Below are 15,366 nucleotides of genomic sequence, written 5' to 3' on the forward strand. Positions count from 1 at the left end.
GAGCCGGAGGAGGCGGAACTGCGTTCCGTCTCCAAGTGGAACTGACGGAACACAGTTCCGCCCCGTTCCGGCTCACTTTAACCCCTGCCGCTCAGCGATTCGATCGCAAAGCAGAACGGGAAATTGAGGAATATCCCCTGCATACGCAGCATGGCCCTTGAAAACGGTCCGGACACGTCTGCGTTGTCTGGACCTCTCCCCCAAAACGTGTCAGTGACTACCCTGACGGCCACCGCTGTCAGTCACATAGCGATTGCATCCCTCAGACACTTTGGCTATAGGTAACATGGTGTATGTTGGATAGGTAGAATTTTCTAAAATATGTCTTAAAATGCAAAGTAGTATATTACATTTTTCCCCACAATGTATTTTAGGTAAACTCCCCAGTGATGGAATTGTTGTAACTTCAGCTGGAAATCTGAAATGCCGAAAGATAATTCACCTGATTAATGTTAAACCACATGCCATTGTGGAATCGGTAAAAAAAGCACTAAAAGCGTGTGACCAACACTATGTGACAACTGTAAGTCTCCCAGCAATTGGTACAGGTAAGGAAAAAAATGGCAGACACATATTACTTCAAGCTCAAAGTACATGAACTAGTTGTCAATGTGTAAATATATACAGGTTGAGGGTGGGATGTACCAAGGGAAAAATGTGGTAAAACCTCTGTTTTCGGGGGTTTTACTGCATTTTCAAATATACTAAGACCCGACTGCCAGTTTTTCGTCGCCATCTAGAAGCCTATGGGCTTCTTATCGCTGGCCACCGCAACCCGCCTCCTCCGCCACCCCCTGCCGCAGATGCTGACCCCCCCCTCCTCCCCGGCATACCTTCCTCCAGTCAGCCTGGACCATGGGTGCTGGGTGGAGGAGGAGGCGCCGGAGACAGCTTGCTGCCTTGTTCCCGGCAGCTGAGGAGAAGGAGAGCCCAGGGAGGTGATGGAGACCCCCCCGCACACCACCTTACAGGTATCGCGGAGGGCCTCCGTCACCGAATTGCGATGTTGATTGCATATGTTAGTACATATGCGATCAACATTGCTGCGAAGGGTGGCGAGGGGCAGCGATGTATGTTAACACATCCCGCCCTGAGTCTCTCCAAAATTCTGTATTTTGTGAGCGTGACTGAGATAGTGACACCTTTGCTTTCTTATGGTTCAATGTACGGGAAGCTGTTCCCGACCGACAGTCACTATACCAATGCCAGAATTCCGAGCTGGGGAAAACCCAACAGTCAGCATGCCAACTAACAGGGACTATTCCTACTCGTGGTTGTCCACGACACCCATAGAGTGCGTGGCGAGCGTAGCGAGCCCTCAAGGGGCTTTGTTGCACTCGTTCCCCCCTTGCCAGCATTCTGTGGCTGGGATCCCGGGTCTGTATACTGACCTTCGGGATCCCGGCCGCCGGTCTCCCAGTACCAACCCCAATGTACACAACATTTGTTTCATGCATAAAATTATTAAAAATATTGGATCTTTTCAGCATTAGTTGCAGTTTTGCTAAATTAGCAAATTTGCAACTGCTTGTGATTGAATGCTGGGGACCACCCAGCACAGGGCAAGGCCGCCCAGCATGCAAATATCTGCCAGCGTTGCGATGGCATTCAATTGTGATTGCATTGCTGAATTAGGGATGCCCCCCTGCCTGCACAGCCTGGCTGTGAAGGCAGGCACAAGGTGGCCATGTTTTCCATCACAGCAGCCACGTGTGATCTCATGCGGCCGCCCCCCAAAAAGTTCCAGATCTGCTGCGGTTTTCACCACTCCCACCCGCACAGTGCCTTATCTCCACCCCGGACCGCCCTGTAAACGCCTCTGCCTATCAATTAGTTAGAAGCGTTCGCATTAGTGAGATGTGATCGCATCTCACTGTATGCGCACGCACAGTGCGGCTCCTACGCATACGTACTGGGCATAACATTTTCAGTATGCGGTCCATACAGAATAAGGCCCATTGTATACAATAACCTTCAAGCTGTGTGTGTGTAAGGTGTACATGATATATAAGTGCATTCTAAAAAATGAAAATATCCGATAACCAAAAACAAGCATTTTGGATATGGGAGAATCAACCTGTACAAAGTTCCACTGAGTGTAATATTTATCTTCCCAAAGGCAAAAATAATCTTTTTCATTACAAAAGTATTGTTCAAAACGAATACAATTCTTTAAACAAGAGCAATTTACAGTGACATAGGGCAATGGTCACAAATGTGCTGTAAGCCCAAGTAACAAATATAGGGCCTAATTCAGACCTGATCGCTAGGCTGCGTTTTTGTACAGCAGGGAATCAGGTCTAAACTGCGCATGCGTATACACCGCAGTGCGCAGGCGCGTCACACTGGTACAAAGCAGATCGCCGCTCAGCGATGGGTTTGTACAAAGGATCCATTCACAGGGGCGTTCGCAAGGAGATTGACCGAAAGAAGGCGTTTTGTTGGTGGCAACTGACTGTTTTCTGGGAGTGTTTGGGAAAACGTAGGCGTGTCCAAGCTTTTGCAGGGAGGGTTCCCGGACAGGCTGAAGTGTTCACAGCGGCTGAGTAAGTCCTGGGCTGCGCAGAGACTGCACAAAATCTGTTTGTACATTTCTGCTACACATGCGTTCTCACACTTGCAAAGCAAAAATACACTCCCCCATGGGCTATGCGAACGCAGGACTGCAAAAAAACCCTAGTGAGCGAACAGGTCTGAATTAGCCCGATAGTTCAAACATTAATACATATTGAGTTATCCTTCACAGACAGAATGGGATGTAGATATGAAATAGTTAAAGAGTCGTTATATAGATGTGTAGTGGGGTTTGGATAATTTCTATATTACAGATAGAGCCACGCTAGTTGTAAGTAAAAAGAGCAAATCACTTTTTGGGCCTAATAAACACCTGATCGCAGCAGCAAATTTCTTAGCTAATGGACAAAACCATGTGCACTGCAGGGGGAGGGGGGCAGATATAACATGTGCAGGGAGTTAGATTTGGGTGGGGTGTGTTCAAACTGAAATGTAAATTGCAGTGTAAAAATAAAGCAGCCAGTATTTACCCTGCAGAGAAACAAAATAACCCACCCAAATCTAACTCTCTCTGCATGTTATATCTACCCCCACTGCAGTGTACATGGTTTTGCCCAACTGCCAACAAAGTTGCTGCTGCAATCAACTCTGAATTACCCCCTTGGTTGATTCTATATCGGAGTGGGAAAAGGGACCTTCTGACGTACCTAGGGGAGGAGACACATCACCAGAGGGAGGAGCTACGGGCAAACAGGGTACCCGAAAAGTACGCTCGCCACCTGATTACTAAAGGTAATAGTTGGTGGCGTGGATAGTAGAGGAACTATCCCACTGGCATAGCTCCTCCCCCTTGTGTCATGGCTCCTCCCCCTAACGGAAAAGGTCCCTTAGCCCACTTGATTCTAGCATCTACCTTACCCCCTTTGTCCATTAGCTAACAAATTTGCTGCTGCGATCTGGTCTGAATTAGGCCCTTTCTACATGAGCTAACAAATTTGCTGCTGCGATCAGGTCTGAATTAGGCTCTTTGTACATGGGTAACCCCATGCTGCCCTGCAGGTGGAGCAGATTTACAAAGTGCTGAGTGATTTAGATGTGAGAGGTGTATCCAGACTACACTGTAAATTGCTGTGCTAAAAAATAAGCTATCTAGCATTCATGGGCTACATGCAAAAGCAGCTAGTATTACCCTGCATGCAAAAAACACAAAAATAAATAAATGTGCTGTATTTGCACTCCTTGCATTGAGCCACAGCTTGTTCAAAATACAAATTCAGTAGTTTATTTTGCTTTGCTCCTACCTCAGAATCAGCCATACTGTAGTGTGTTTTAAACCAGTATTTAATATGTAGGGCTGTCAAGAGTGGGAACGGGGTCACGTACTGGAGATGATCGGTGGGGTGCTATCATTGCGATTGCTTTCCCCTGCACATCATGCAGGGAGAATGGAACATCCCAGCACATAGCAGCGTGTGCTGGGGAGAGAAGCTGCTGCCCGATGTGCTGCTGCTGCGGCACTGGGGGGATAATCCCCTGCCGTGCCCTCCAAGGTGCCCATGCCTAATAAAAGAGTACCCCACCACCACCTCTCGTTACTCCTGATAATATATGTTAGCCCAACAAAAAGCTGCAGAGTTATTGCGCCAGGTCAAGAGACCCTCAGGCAGTAGCGGTAGAAGCCCTCGTGACACCGTGGGTGTTCCGGTCCATCTATGTATTTCCTCCTCTTCCTCTCATACCAAAGGTGTTGAGAATAGTAAGAAGAAAAGGAGTGAGAACAATCCTCGTTGTTCCAGATTGGCCACGACGGACCTGGTATCCAGATCTGCAGGAAATGCTCATGGAAGATCCCTGGCCTCTTCCTCTAAGGCAGGACCTGTTGCAACAGGGTCCCTGTCTGTTCCAAGACTTACCGCGGCTGCGTTTGACGGCATGGCGGTTGAACGCCGGATCCTAGCGGAAAAAGGTATTCTGGTGGAGGTTATCCCTACGCTGATAAAGGCTAGGAAGGAAGTAACAGCAAAACATTATCACCGTATATGGCGAAGATATGTTTCTTGGTGTGAGGCCAGGAATGCTCCTACGGAAGAATTCCATCTGGGCCGTTTCCTTCACTTCCTACAAACTGGAGTGGATTTGGGCCTTAAATTAGGCTCCATTAAGGTCCAGATTTTGGCCCTATCCATTTTCTTTCAAAAAGAATTGGCTTCTCTCCCAGAAGTTCAGACTTTTGTTAAGGGAGTACTGCATATTCAGCCTCCATTTGTGCCTCCGGTGGCGCCTTGGGACCTTAATGTGGTCTTGGGCTTCCTAAAGTCACACTGGTTTGAACCACTGAAAACGGTGGAGTTGAAATATCTCACTTGGAAGGTGGTCAAGTTATTAGCCCTGGCTTCGGCTAGGCGAGTGTCGGAATTAGCGGCTTTATCACATAAAAGCCGCTATCTGGTTTTCCATATGGATAGAGCGGAATTGCGGACACGTCCTCAGTTCCTGCCAAAAGTGGTTTCATCCTTTCATATGAACCAACCTATTGTGGTGCCTGTGGCTACACGGGACTTAGAGGATTCCGAGTCCCTTGATGTGGTCAGGGCTTTGAAAATTTATGTAGCCAGGACGGCTAGAGTCCAAAAAACAGAAGCACTGTTTGTTCTGTATGCAGCCAACAAGCTTGGCGGCCCTGCTTCAAAGCAGACTCTTGCTCGCTGGATCTGTAACACGATTCAGCAGGCGCATTCTACGGCAGGATTGCCGTTACCTAAATCGATCAAGGCCCATTCCACTAGGAAAGTGGGCTCTTCTTGGGCGGCTGCCCGAGGGGTCTCGGCACTACAGCTGTGTCGAGCTGCTACTTGGTCGGGTACAAACACTTTTGCAAAATTCTATAAGTTTGATACCCTGGCTGAGGAGGACCTCATGTTTGCTCAATCGGTGCTGCAGAGTCATCCGCACTCTCCTGCCCATTTGGTAGCTTTGGTATAATCCCCATGGTCCTTATGGAGTCCTCGGCATCCTCTAGGACGTTAGAGAAAATAAGATTTTACTTACCGGTAAATCTATTTCTCGTAGTCCGTAGAGGATGCTGGGCGCCCGTCCCAAGTGCGGACTTCTTCTGCAATACTTGTATATAGTTATTGCTTCAATAAGGGTTACGTTATTGTTGCATCTGGCGTGAACTGATGCTATGTTATTGTCATACTGTTTACTGGATTGTTATCACAAGTTATACGGTGTGATTGGTGTGGCTGGTATGAATCTTGCCCTTGGATTAACAAAAATCCTTTCCTCGTACTGTCCATCTCCTCTGGGCACAGTTCTCTAACTGAGGTCTGGAGGAGGGTCAGAGAGGGAGGAGCCAGTGCACACCAGGAACTAAATTATTTCTTAAAGTGCCCATGTCTCCTGCGGAGCCCGTCTCTCCCCATGGTCCTTACGGAGTCCTCAGCATCCTCTACGGATTACGAGAAATAGATTTACCGGTAAGTAAAATCTTATTTTTCCAGGCCTCCTGGAGATCTGTAGAATTGTCAGTTAGGAATGAATGCAGCACATCTTAATTAGTAATGACTACACCTGTGCACCAGCTAGGTGGTCTGGAAAATGTGAACTGTTGGTAGATCTCGAGGACTGGTTTGGCCAGCTCTGATGTAGAGGGACATAGTGGAAGACGGATGTGTCCCCTTTAGCTCCAAGAGACCTGCCTTGCGCCCGTATCTTTGCTGTTCCAGCATTCTGCACCGCTATCCACCTGTGATATACAGTCTCCAGGCTGGTAAGCTGTGACAACCTTGCTCCTCTACAAGCTCCACTTCATGCTCTTTACCAGTGTGACCACAGTGAGTACAGATGTACCTACACCTTAATAAATTCTCAATAAACCACACTACTGGTTAAGTTACTGGCCTAGTATTTGGGTAAGGAAAATTCCGCTGGTGTGTAGACTTCTCTGCTATTGCATGTACACTTATAATTCCAACAAACTGAATTTGCTTTTGACTATCAGGGAATCACAGCAATACAGTCTCCATATATTTTATCTACCAGTAAGAGTAGGACTTTCACCATAGTAGTGCGCGAAGGTCTTGATAAGGGATTTGCGGGCAATAATAACCCCCCCCACATACACACACACACGCACACACACTCCCCATACAGACCACTCACATCATCTTCACGTTGCCTCCTAATCCTTATCATGGCTCCCCAGCATATCAAAATGTTCACAAAAATATTAAAATTTGCACAATTCTTACCTCCCTGCTGTGTCTAGTGTCCAAATACTCTGATTCCACTGCAACCATAATCGAGGTTGAGGGACTATTGGACCTGAGAGAAAATGTTGTTAATTGCCTCATGCCATTACATATGACCACATGCTCATCAGACAACCCACATGACTACTGAACCTCTCCACAGGGCCATCAGACTTGCCCACGTACCCATTACATGCTTTTAGACTGTCCCTGCATACCACCAGACTGTCCCCACATGCCATCTGTCAAGAGCTGTATTTTGTTTGGGCTCTAGACTGAGACCACTGGACAAGAACTGGTTGGGCCTGAACTGAACAAATTTAGGAGGTCTTATGACGCTCTTCTGTATACAGTAATATCACAGTATCTAGTCCCAGAGAACCAGAATTGAACAGAAATGGAAGTCAGAATGAAGCACTAAGGTGAGAGTAACAGGTTTCCTAACCTGCAATGGAAGCAGGCACTTGTTGGAGGACCTTGCAATCAGGTGTACAGGCATAGGTGGTCATTCCGAGTTGATCGCTAGCTGCATTTGTTTGCAGTGCAGCGATCAGGCTAAAAAACGGCAGTTATGCGTATGCGGCGCAATGCGCATGCGCGACGTACGGGCACAATGAACGATGCAGTTTTGCACAGGGTCTAGCGATGCATTTCAGTCGCACTGGTTGCCGCAGAGTGATTGACATGAAGTGGGCGTTTCTGGGTGGCAACTGACCATTTTCAGGGAGTGTTCGGAAAAACGCAGGAGTGCCAGTGAAAACGCAGGCGTGGCTGGGCGAACGCTGGGTGGGTGTGTGATGTCAAATCCGGCACTAAATAGTCTGAAGTGATCGCAAGCGCTGAGTAGGTTTTGAGCTACTCTGAAACTACACAAACATTTTTTGCAGGCGCTCTGCGATAAAAACTTTTGCACTTCTACTAAGCTAAAATACACTCCCAGTGGGCGGCGGCATAGCATTTGCACGGCTGATAAAAACTGCTAGCGAGTGATTAACTCGGAATGACCCCTATAGTCTCTGCTAGTTAAGTCATTGCAGACACTCGTGAGGGTTGACACCCTGCTGGTAATGGATGGTATTCTTACATAAGTATAGGTTGTGTACTCTGGACCTAATTCATGTTTGTATGCAATGCTGATGTTCACGCAACTGAGTAATTATTGGTAGTCTGACTCTGCACATGTGCTGGGTTCACACTGCATACATGCCATGGTACCTTCCAATGCCGCTCACAGGGAGATTTGTAACACAGAGCGATTGCCAGGAAGGGACCTTTGGGGGAGGTAATGGGGAGTGGCGGCAAAACTGCAGGCATGTCACAGGCATTTTTCGGGCATGTATATGCCTTTTGCTGCGATCAAGTACGCAGAGAAACATAGCACCAGCGTCGCAACTACCGCGGCCAGTCTGTGTGACCATAGACTCACTCGGGATGTCGATGTTCCTCGTTATTGCATCAACACTGCAAATGTGTACTGTACGCAGTTGCTAAGAAGTTTGTGATGTCTCCAAAGGGCGTCTCTATTCTTTTTTGGGGGGCAGCTTCACTTGTGATGATTAGCAAGTCCGTAGCCTGAAAAATCACAATTACGTAGACATGTACGTACAAACATGAATTAGGCCCACAGTGGTAATGCATACAGGTTATGGGTGTGCACTCTGCAGGCTGTGAATGAATGCACACAGGTGATGAATATGCACTTTGCATTCAGGTACTGGATATAGGAATGATAGCAGACTGAAATTGCACAGAACAGCAGTGGTAACTGCACAGGATTGCAGAGGTTATCTGCACAGATTTTATAGCTGGATATGATGAGCAGTGTAGAATCTGCATGGGTTTGCAGTGATTATTTGCACAAGTTTTACTAGCTTGAGTTTATAAGCAGTGTGGGAGCTGCACAGGTTTGCAGACAGAGACAAGCTAGGAGAAGTTGGAGCTGAGAACAGGAACTTGAGTGTGCACCAAACCAAGAATCAGGAAGCGGAGCTGCTGATACTGGAACCAGGAACTGGTAAGATACACGTTGTACTGGCAATGAGGAGATGCAAGTAAGGGGTTTAAATAGGGTGCACTGATCTGAAATAGGGGCCTCTGGTCATATGGAAGATAGTAAAAACTGGAGTCAGCTGATCAATCCAATATGGTGGCGCCCATGCAATTCAGATCCCAGAAATAGGACCAATTCTCCAGAAGCCAACCAGACTCAGTATGTATATGTGTACTGTAGTGGCGAGTGGGCGTGCCCCAGCAGATGAATGGACTGGCTTGACCTGGTAAGAGGGAGTCAGAGTCCATTGCATGCCCCCTCCAGACTGCCACCACATTCCACCAGATTGCCCAAATCAGACTGCTCACATATGCTACCAAACTGCCTTCACATGCCACAAGACTGTCAACTTATGCCACCAGACTGCCCAGCTCATGCCATTACACTGCGCTTACATCCGACCACACGGGTGGTCTTCAGTTTGCCGGCTGTCGGGATCACGGCGCACAGTATACTGGCGCCGGAATCCCGACACCCAGCATACCGACACTTTTTCTCCCTCTTGGGGGTCCACGATCCCCCTGGAGGGAGAATAGACGCGCTACCGTGCCCGCAGCATGGCGACCGCAGCGAGCCAGCAAGGGGCTCATTTGCGCTCGCCCAGCTGTCAGTATGCCGGCGTTTGGAATTCCGGTGCCGGTATGCTGATCGCCGGCATACCCTACTACAACACGACCACACTGCTCTCACATGCCAGTTACCATAGCTGCTGTAGCCTAGCTCAACTGTCCATGCAGAGCAGAAAGGTGGGAGAGCACAGTATGTGGAGTGTTGTCCTCTGCTTTGTAACTCGCATGGCACATAAGTGTTATTGGACCTGCCCAAAAGGTTGTGCAAATGCACACACCATGTGCACATCTATGACTTATCATTATCTGGAGCCTAAAAGATTATTGCCATTGTATATGTTGTATGTATAGCTATGTCTAGCCTTCTGGGGTCTGCACTGTGTTCATAGATATATCTCTAGTGTTTTACACATATCATGTTTATTTTTCCACTATTGTTTGCTGTAATTATTAATTTTACATGAGACGCGCCGCCCCGCCCCGCCCTGCTGTGTCTCCGTCCTGTAAGAATGGGGAGACCGTGCAGAACGGATCTCCTCTGGCTCCCTGGATCCCCCAGAGTGATGGGCCGGTTTCTGACAGTCGACATCACTTCCAGAATCACTCCTCAGAATGCCGTTGGCTTTCTGGTGCGCATGCTGTGTTGGAGTGCACTGCTGTGCTCTGCATGAGGCGGAGGCGGAGGGGGTGCTGTGATGACAGGGGGGAATCAAAAGCAAATGGGGTTGGGGGAGGGGAAATATCAAATACAAAAGCCAAATGATTTTAAAGGTGATGGGGTAAAATAATAAAAAATAAAATACATTGGTCACATGTTGGGGGTTGCTTAAAAGGGTCTTTCTATAGAGAGGAGGGGTTACAAAGCATGGATTTTCTGTTATTTCCTGCTATTAAGGGTGTGTGGGGTTACTATTATTAGGATTTAAGATCACTGGGTGTTCAGTTGCCATGGGGGGGTTGGGAAGATATTTTATGATGGATGCCTATGGACAAGAGGGGGGTGGGGGGTGCAAAACACCCCCTATTTTTTAAATTCAATATTTTAATCTATTATTGAAAAATATTTTTAAACTTTAATAAGTAACCACAATTTCTGAGCGGTTTTGCGGGAGAAATTCGGTAGTTAGGTGGTTAATGGAAGTTTCTTTTTTTTTAAACTTGGTTTGTACCGTCTGTTTCAGGATCCAGTAAACTAGAGCCCATCAACTCAGTGAAATTGATTACAAGAGGCATTGAGGAGTACCTTGCTGATCCTGCCACTATGACCAGTATTTCAGACATCATTATTGTTGTGTTTGATCCAGATGTTTATAAAGAATATTTAAATTTTTTTCAAAATTACCAGGTAAATTTAAATTAATGTTTCAGAATATATGTATTCAGTTAACAGTCACAACCATTTTGTAAAACATTTTTTTTTTTTGGTATAGCTTGTATTTAGATTTGGTGATCTCTCCCCCGCCCCAAATATTTGAGGGGTGCTAGTAAAAGTACTTTGTTGAGGGATGCAGTGCAGCTGCAATCTACAGCTAATATGTGGCATGTCAGGAGTGAAATTATACCCTTTCCAGTCTACTCCACCTCCTCCCGCCCCAAATCCCTTCTCTGCCTGCCTCCAGGGCCCACTGTCCCCATCGAGCTCCAGCCTCTACAGTGTCTGGCTAGGTACTGTGGGATGGCCCCTCCTCAGGGACCGACCCTGTGCCCTTCTCAATTCCCCCTTCATATGTTCCTCACCTCTTCCCCCTCCCACCTATTGTCCTCTCCTTTGTCGGCTATCCTTTCTCCTCTCACCCTGTTCCCTCACAGCACCCCCTGACCTCCCCACTATTTCCTACTGAGTTCAGCTGAAAATGTACTCTGTAAAGTTTGCACCATGTACGCACCCGTGAGCCTTAGAATTACACATGTGACCCGTTTTTGGACAAGCTAATGACAGCCTCATCTATAGATAGATATCTCTGTCACCAGGTAGGTGGTGGGTAAGATCCTGAACCCAATTAAAGGAAAGCTCCACAAATCAGGCTTGAGAATAATCTAATTTATGTAATCCCAGTAGTGTTTAATATACAGTGCAGCTGCAAGAAATAATAGCAAAATACAATATTTACATGCACTTTTAAATCTGCAAAATGTATCCATACTTTGTGTTAAATTTAGTGATGAGCGGGTTCGGTTTCCGAGAAACCGAACCCACCCGAGCTTTACCTTTTTTACACGGGTCCGAGCAGACTCGGATCCTCCCGCCTTGCTCGGCTAACCCGAGCGCGCCCGAACGTCATCATCCCGCTGTCGGATTCTCGCGAGATTCGGATTCTATAAGCAGCCGCGCGTCGCTGCCATTTTTTCACATGTGCATTGGAGATGATAGGGAGAGGACGTGGCTGGCGTCCTCTCCGTTTAGTAGAAGTCAGAAGACAGTTGATTTGATTGCTTGTGCTTGTTTATTACTATAATTGTGGGGAGGATTGGGGAGCAGCTGTTAGGAGAAGTACAGTGCAGAGTTTAGTTTTTTTTATCCGTTCTCTGCCTGAAAAAAACGCTCCATACCATATCTGTGCTCAGTGTGCTGCATGATATATCTGTGCTGAGTGCTCACACTGCTTAATTATGGGGACTGGGGAGCAGCTATAGCAGGAGTACAGTGCAGAGTTTTGCTGACAGTGACCACCAGTATACGTTTGTCTGCCTTAAAAACACTCCATATCTGTGCTCACAGTGTGCTGCTTTATTGTGGGGACTGGGGACCACCAGTATAATTAATATTATATATAGGAGGAGTACAGTGCAGAGTGCACTGCTGTACCTACCTCTGTGTCGTCATCCATTAAGTATACTATCCATCTACATTCCTATACCTGTGGTTCATTTTAGTTTAGCAGTTTGCTGACAGTGTCCACCAGGTCCAGTATACTATATATAGCAGTACGGTAGGCCACTGCTGTACCTACCTCTGTGTCGTCACTCGTCATCCATTAAGTATACTATCCATCCATCTACATTGTATACCTGTGGTGCCTTTTTTTTTAGACTAGTTTAGCAGTTTGCTGACAGTGTCCACCAGGTCCAGTATACTGTATATAGCAGTACGGTAGGCCACTGCGTGCTGTGTACCTACCTCTGTGTCGTCACTCGTCATCCATAAAGTATACTAGTATCCATCCATCTACATTGTATACCTGTGGTGCCTTTTTTTTAGACTAGTTTAGCAGTTTGCTGACAGTGTCCACCAGGTCCAGTATACTGTATATAGCAGTACGGTAGGCCACTGCGTGCTGTGTACCTACCTCTGTGTCGTCACTCGTCATCCATAAAGTATACTAGTATCCATCCATCTACATTGTATACCTGTGGTGCCTTTTTTTTTAGACTAGTTTAGCAGTTTGCTGACAGTGTCCACCAGGTCCAGTATACTGTATATAGCAGTACGGTAGGCCACTGCGTGCTGTGTACCTACCTCTGTGTCGTCACTCGTCATCCATAAAGTATACTAGTATCCATCCATCTACATTGTATACCTGTGGTGCCTTTTTTTTAGACTAGTTTAGCAGTTTGCTGACAGTGTCCACCAGGTCCAGTATACTGTATATAGCAGTACGGTAGGCCACTGCGTGCTGTGTACCTACCTCTGTGTCGTCACTCGTCATCCATAAAGTATACTAGTATCCATCCATCTACATTGTATACCTGTGGTGCCTTTTTGTTGTGCGCAGTAAATATAGTAGTAGGCCATTGCTATTGATACTGGCATATAATTCCACACATTAAAAAATGGAGAACAAAAATGTGGAGGTTAAAGGGAAAGATCAAGATCCACTTCCACCTCGTGCTGAAGCTGCTGCCACTAGTCATGGCCGAGACGATGAAATGCCATCAACGTCGTCTGCCAAGGCCGATGCCCAATGTCATAGTGGAGAGCATGTAAAATCCAAAACACAAAAGTTCAGTAAAATGACCCAAAAATCAAAATTAAAAGCGTCTGAGGAGAAGCGTAAACTTGCCAATATGCCATTTACGACACGGAGAGGCAAGGAATGGCTGAGGCCCTGGCCTATGTTCATGGCTAGTGGTTCAGCTTCAAATGAGGATGGAAGCACTCATCCTCTCGCTAGAAAAAAGAAAAGACTTAAGCTGGCAAAAGCACAGCAAAGAACTGTGCGTTCTTCAAAATCACAAATCCCCAAGGAGAGTCCAATTGTGTTGGTTGCGATGCCTGACCTTCCAAACACTGGACGGGAAGAGCTTGCTCCTTCCACCATTTGCACGCCCCCTGCAAGTGCTGGAAGGAGCACCCGCAGTCCAGTTCCTGATAGTCAAATTGAAGATGTCACTGTTGAAGTACACCAGGATGAGGATATGGGTGTTGCTGGCGCTGGGGAGGAAATTGACAAGGAGGATTCTGATGGTGAGGTGGTTTGTTTAAGTCAGGCACCCGGGGAGACACCTGTTGTCCGTGGGAGGAATATGGCCCTTGACATGCCTGGTCAAAATACGAAAAAAATCAGCTATTCGGTGTGGAATTATTTCAACACAAATGCGGACAACAGGTGTCAAGCCGTGTGTTGCCTTTGTCAAGCTGTAATAAGTAGGGGTAAGGACGTTAACCACCTCGGAACATCCTCCCTTATACGTCACCTGCAGCGCATTCATCATAAGTCAGTGACAAGTTCAAAAACTTTGGGTGACAGCGGAAGCAGTCCACTGACCACTAAATCCCTTCCTCTTGTAACCAAGCTCCTGCAAACCACACCACCAACTCCCTCAGTGTCAATTTCCTCCTTACCTAGGAAAGCCAATAGTCCTGCAGGCCATGTCACTGTCAAGTCTGACGAGTCCTCTCCTGCCTGGGATTCCTCCGATGCATCCTTGAGTGTAACGCCTACTGCTGCTGGCGCTGCTGTTGTTGCTGCTGGGAGTCGATCGTCATCCCAGAGGGGAAGTCTGAAGACCACTTGTACTACTTCCAGTAAGCAATTGACTGTACAACAGTCCTTTGCGAGGAAGATGAAATATCACAGCAGTCATCCTGCTGCAAAGCGGATAACTGAGGCCTTGGCAGCCTGGGAGACGTGGTTCCGGTATCCATCGTTAATTCAGAGCCAACTAGAGACTTGATTGAGGTACTGTGTCCCCGGTACCAAATACCATCTAGGTTCCATTTCTCTAGGCAGGCGATACCGAAAATGTACACAGACCTCAGAAAAAGACTCACCAGTGTCCTAAAAAATGCAGTTGTACCCAATGTCCACTTAACCACGGACATGTGGACAAGTGGAGCAGGGCAGAATCAGGACTATATGACTGTGACAGCCCACTGGGTAGGTGTATTGCCTCCCGCAGCAAGAACAGCAGCGGCGGCACCAGTAGCAGCATCTCGCAAACGCCAACTCGTTCCTAGGCAGGCTACGCTTTGTATCACCGCTTTCCAGAATAGCCACACAGCTGAAAACCTCTTACGGCAACTGAGGAAGATCATCGCAGAATGGCTTACCCCAATTGGACTCTCCTGGGGATTTGTGACATCGGACAACGCCAGCAATATTGTGCGTGCATTACATCTGGGCAAATTCCATCACGTCCCATGTTTTGCACATACCTTGAATTTGGTGGTGCAGAATTATTTAAAAAACGACAGGGGCGTGCAAGAGATGCTGTCGGTGGCCCGAAGAATTGCGGGCCACTTTCGGCGTTCAGGCACCGCGTACTGAAGACTGGAGCACCACCAAACATTCCTGAACCTGCCCTGCCATCATCTGAAGCAAGAGGTGGTAACGAGGTGGAATTCAACCCTCTATATGCTTCAGAGGATGGAGGAGCAGCAAAAGGCCATTCAAGCCTATACATCTGGCCACGATATAGGCAAAGGAGGTGGAATGCACCTGACTCAAGCGCAGTGGAGAATGATTTCAACGTTGTGCAAGGTTCTGCAACCCTTTGAACTTGCCACACGTGAAGTCAGTTCAGACACTGTCAGCCTGAG

At 47.2% G+C, this 15,366-nt stretch overlaps 1 protein-coding gene across 1 annotated transcript in view; it reads left to right on the forward strand.

Moving 5' to 3' along the window:
- Positions 1–15,366, forward strand: part of LOC134944818 (protein mono-ADP-ribosyltransferase PARP15-like) — a 163,631-nt gene that overhangs the window by 23,437 nt on the left and 124,828 nt on the right. Inside the window, exons 4-5 of the mRNA XM_063933705.1 lie at positions 375–548; positions 10,568–10,731. Coding sequence (XP_063789775.1) covers positions 375–548; positions 10,568–10,731 — 338 coding nt within the window. The remainder of the gene's footprint in view (positions 1–374; positions 549–10,567; positions 10,732–15,366) is intronic.

Source organism: Pseudophryne corroboree, chromosome 7 (assembly GCF_028390025.1).
Source record: "Pseudophryne corroboree isolate aPseCor3 chromosome 7, aPseCor3.hap2, whole genome shotgun sequence".
In the NCBI taxonomy this organism is placed as follows: domain Eukaryota; kingdom Metazoa; phylum Chordata; class Amphibia; order Anura; family Myobatrachidae; genus Pseudophryne; species Pseudophryne corroboree.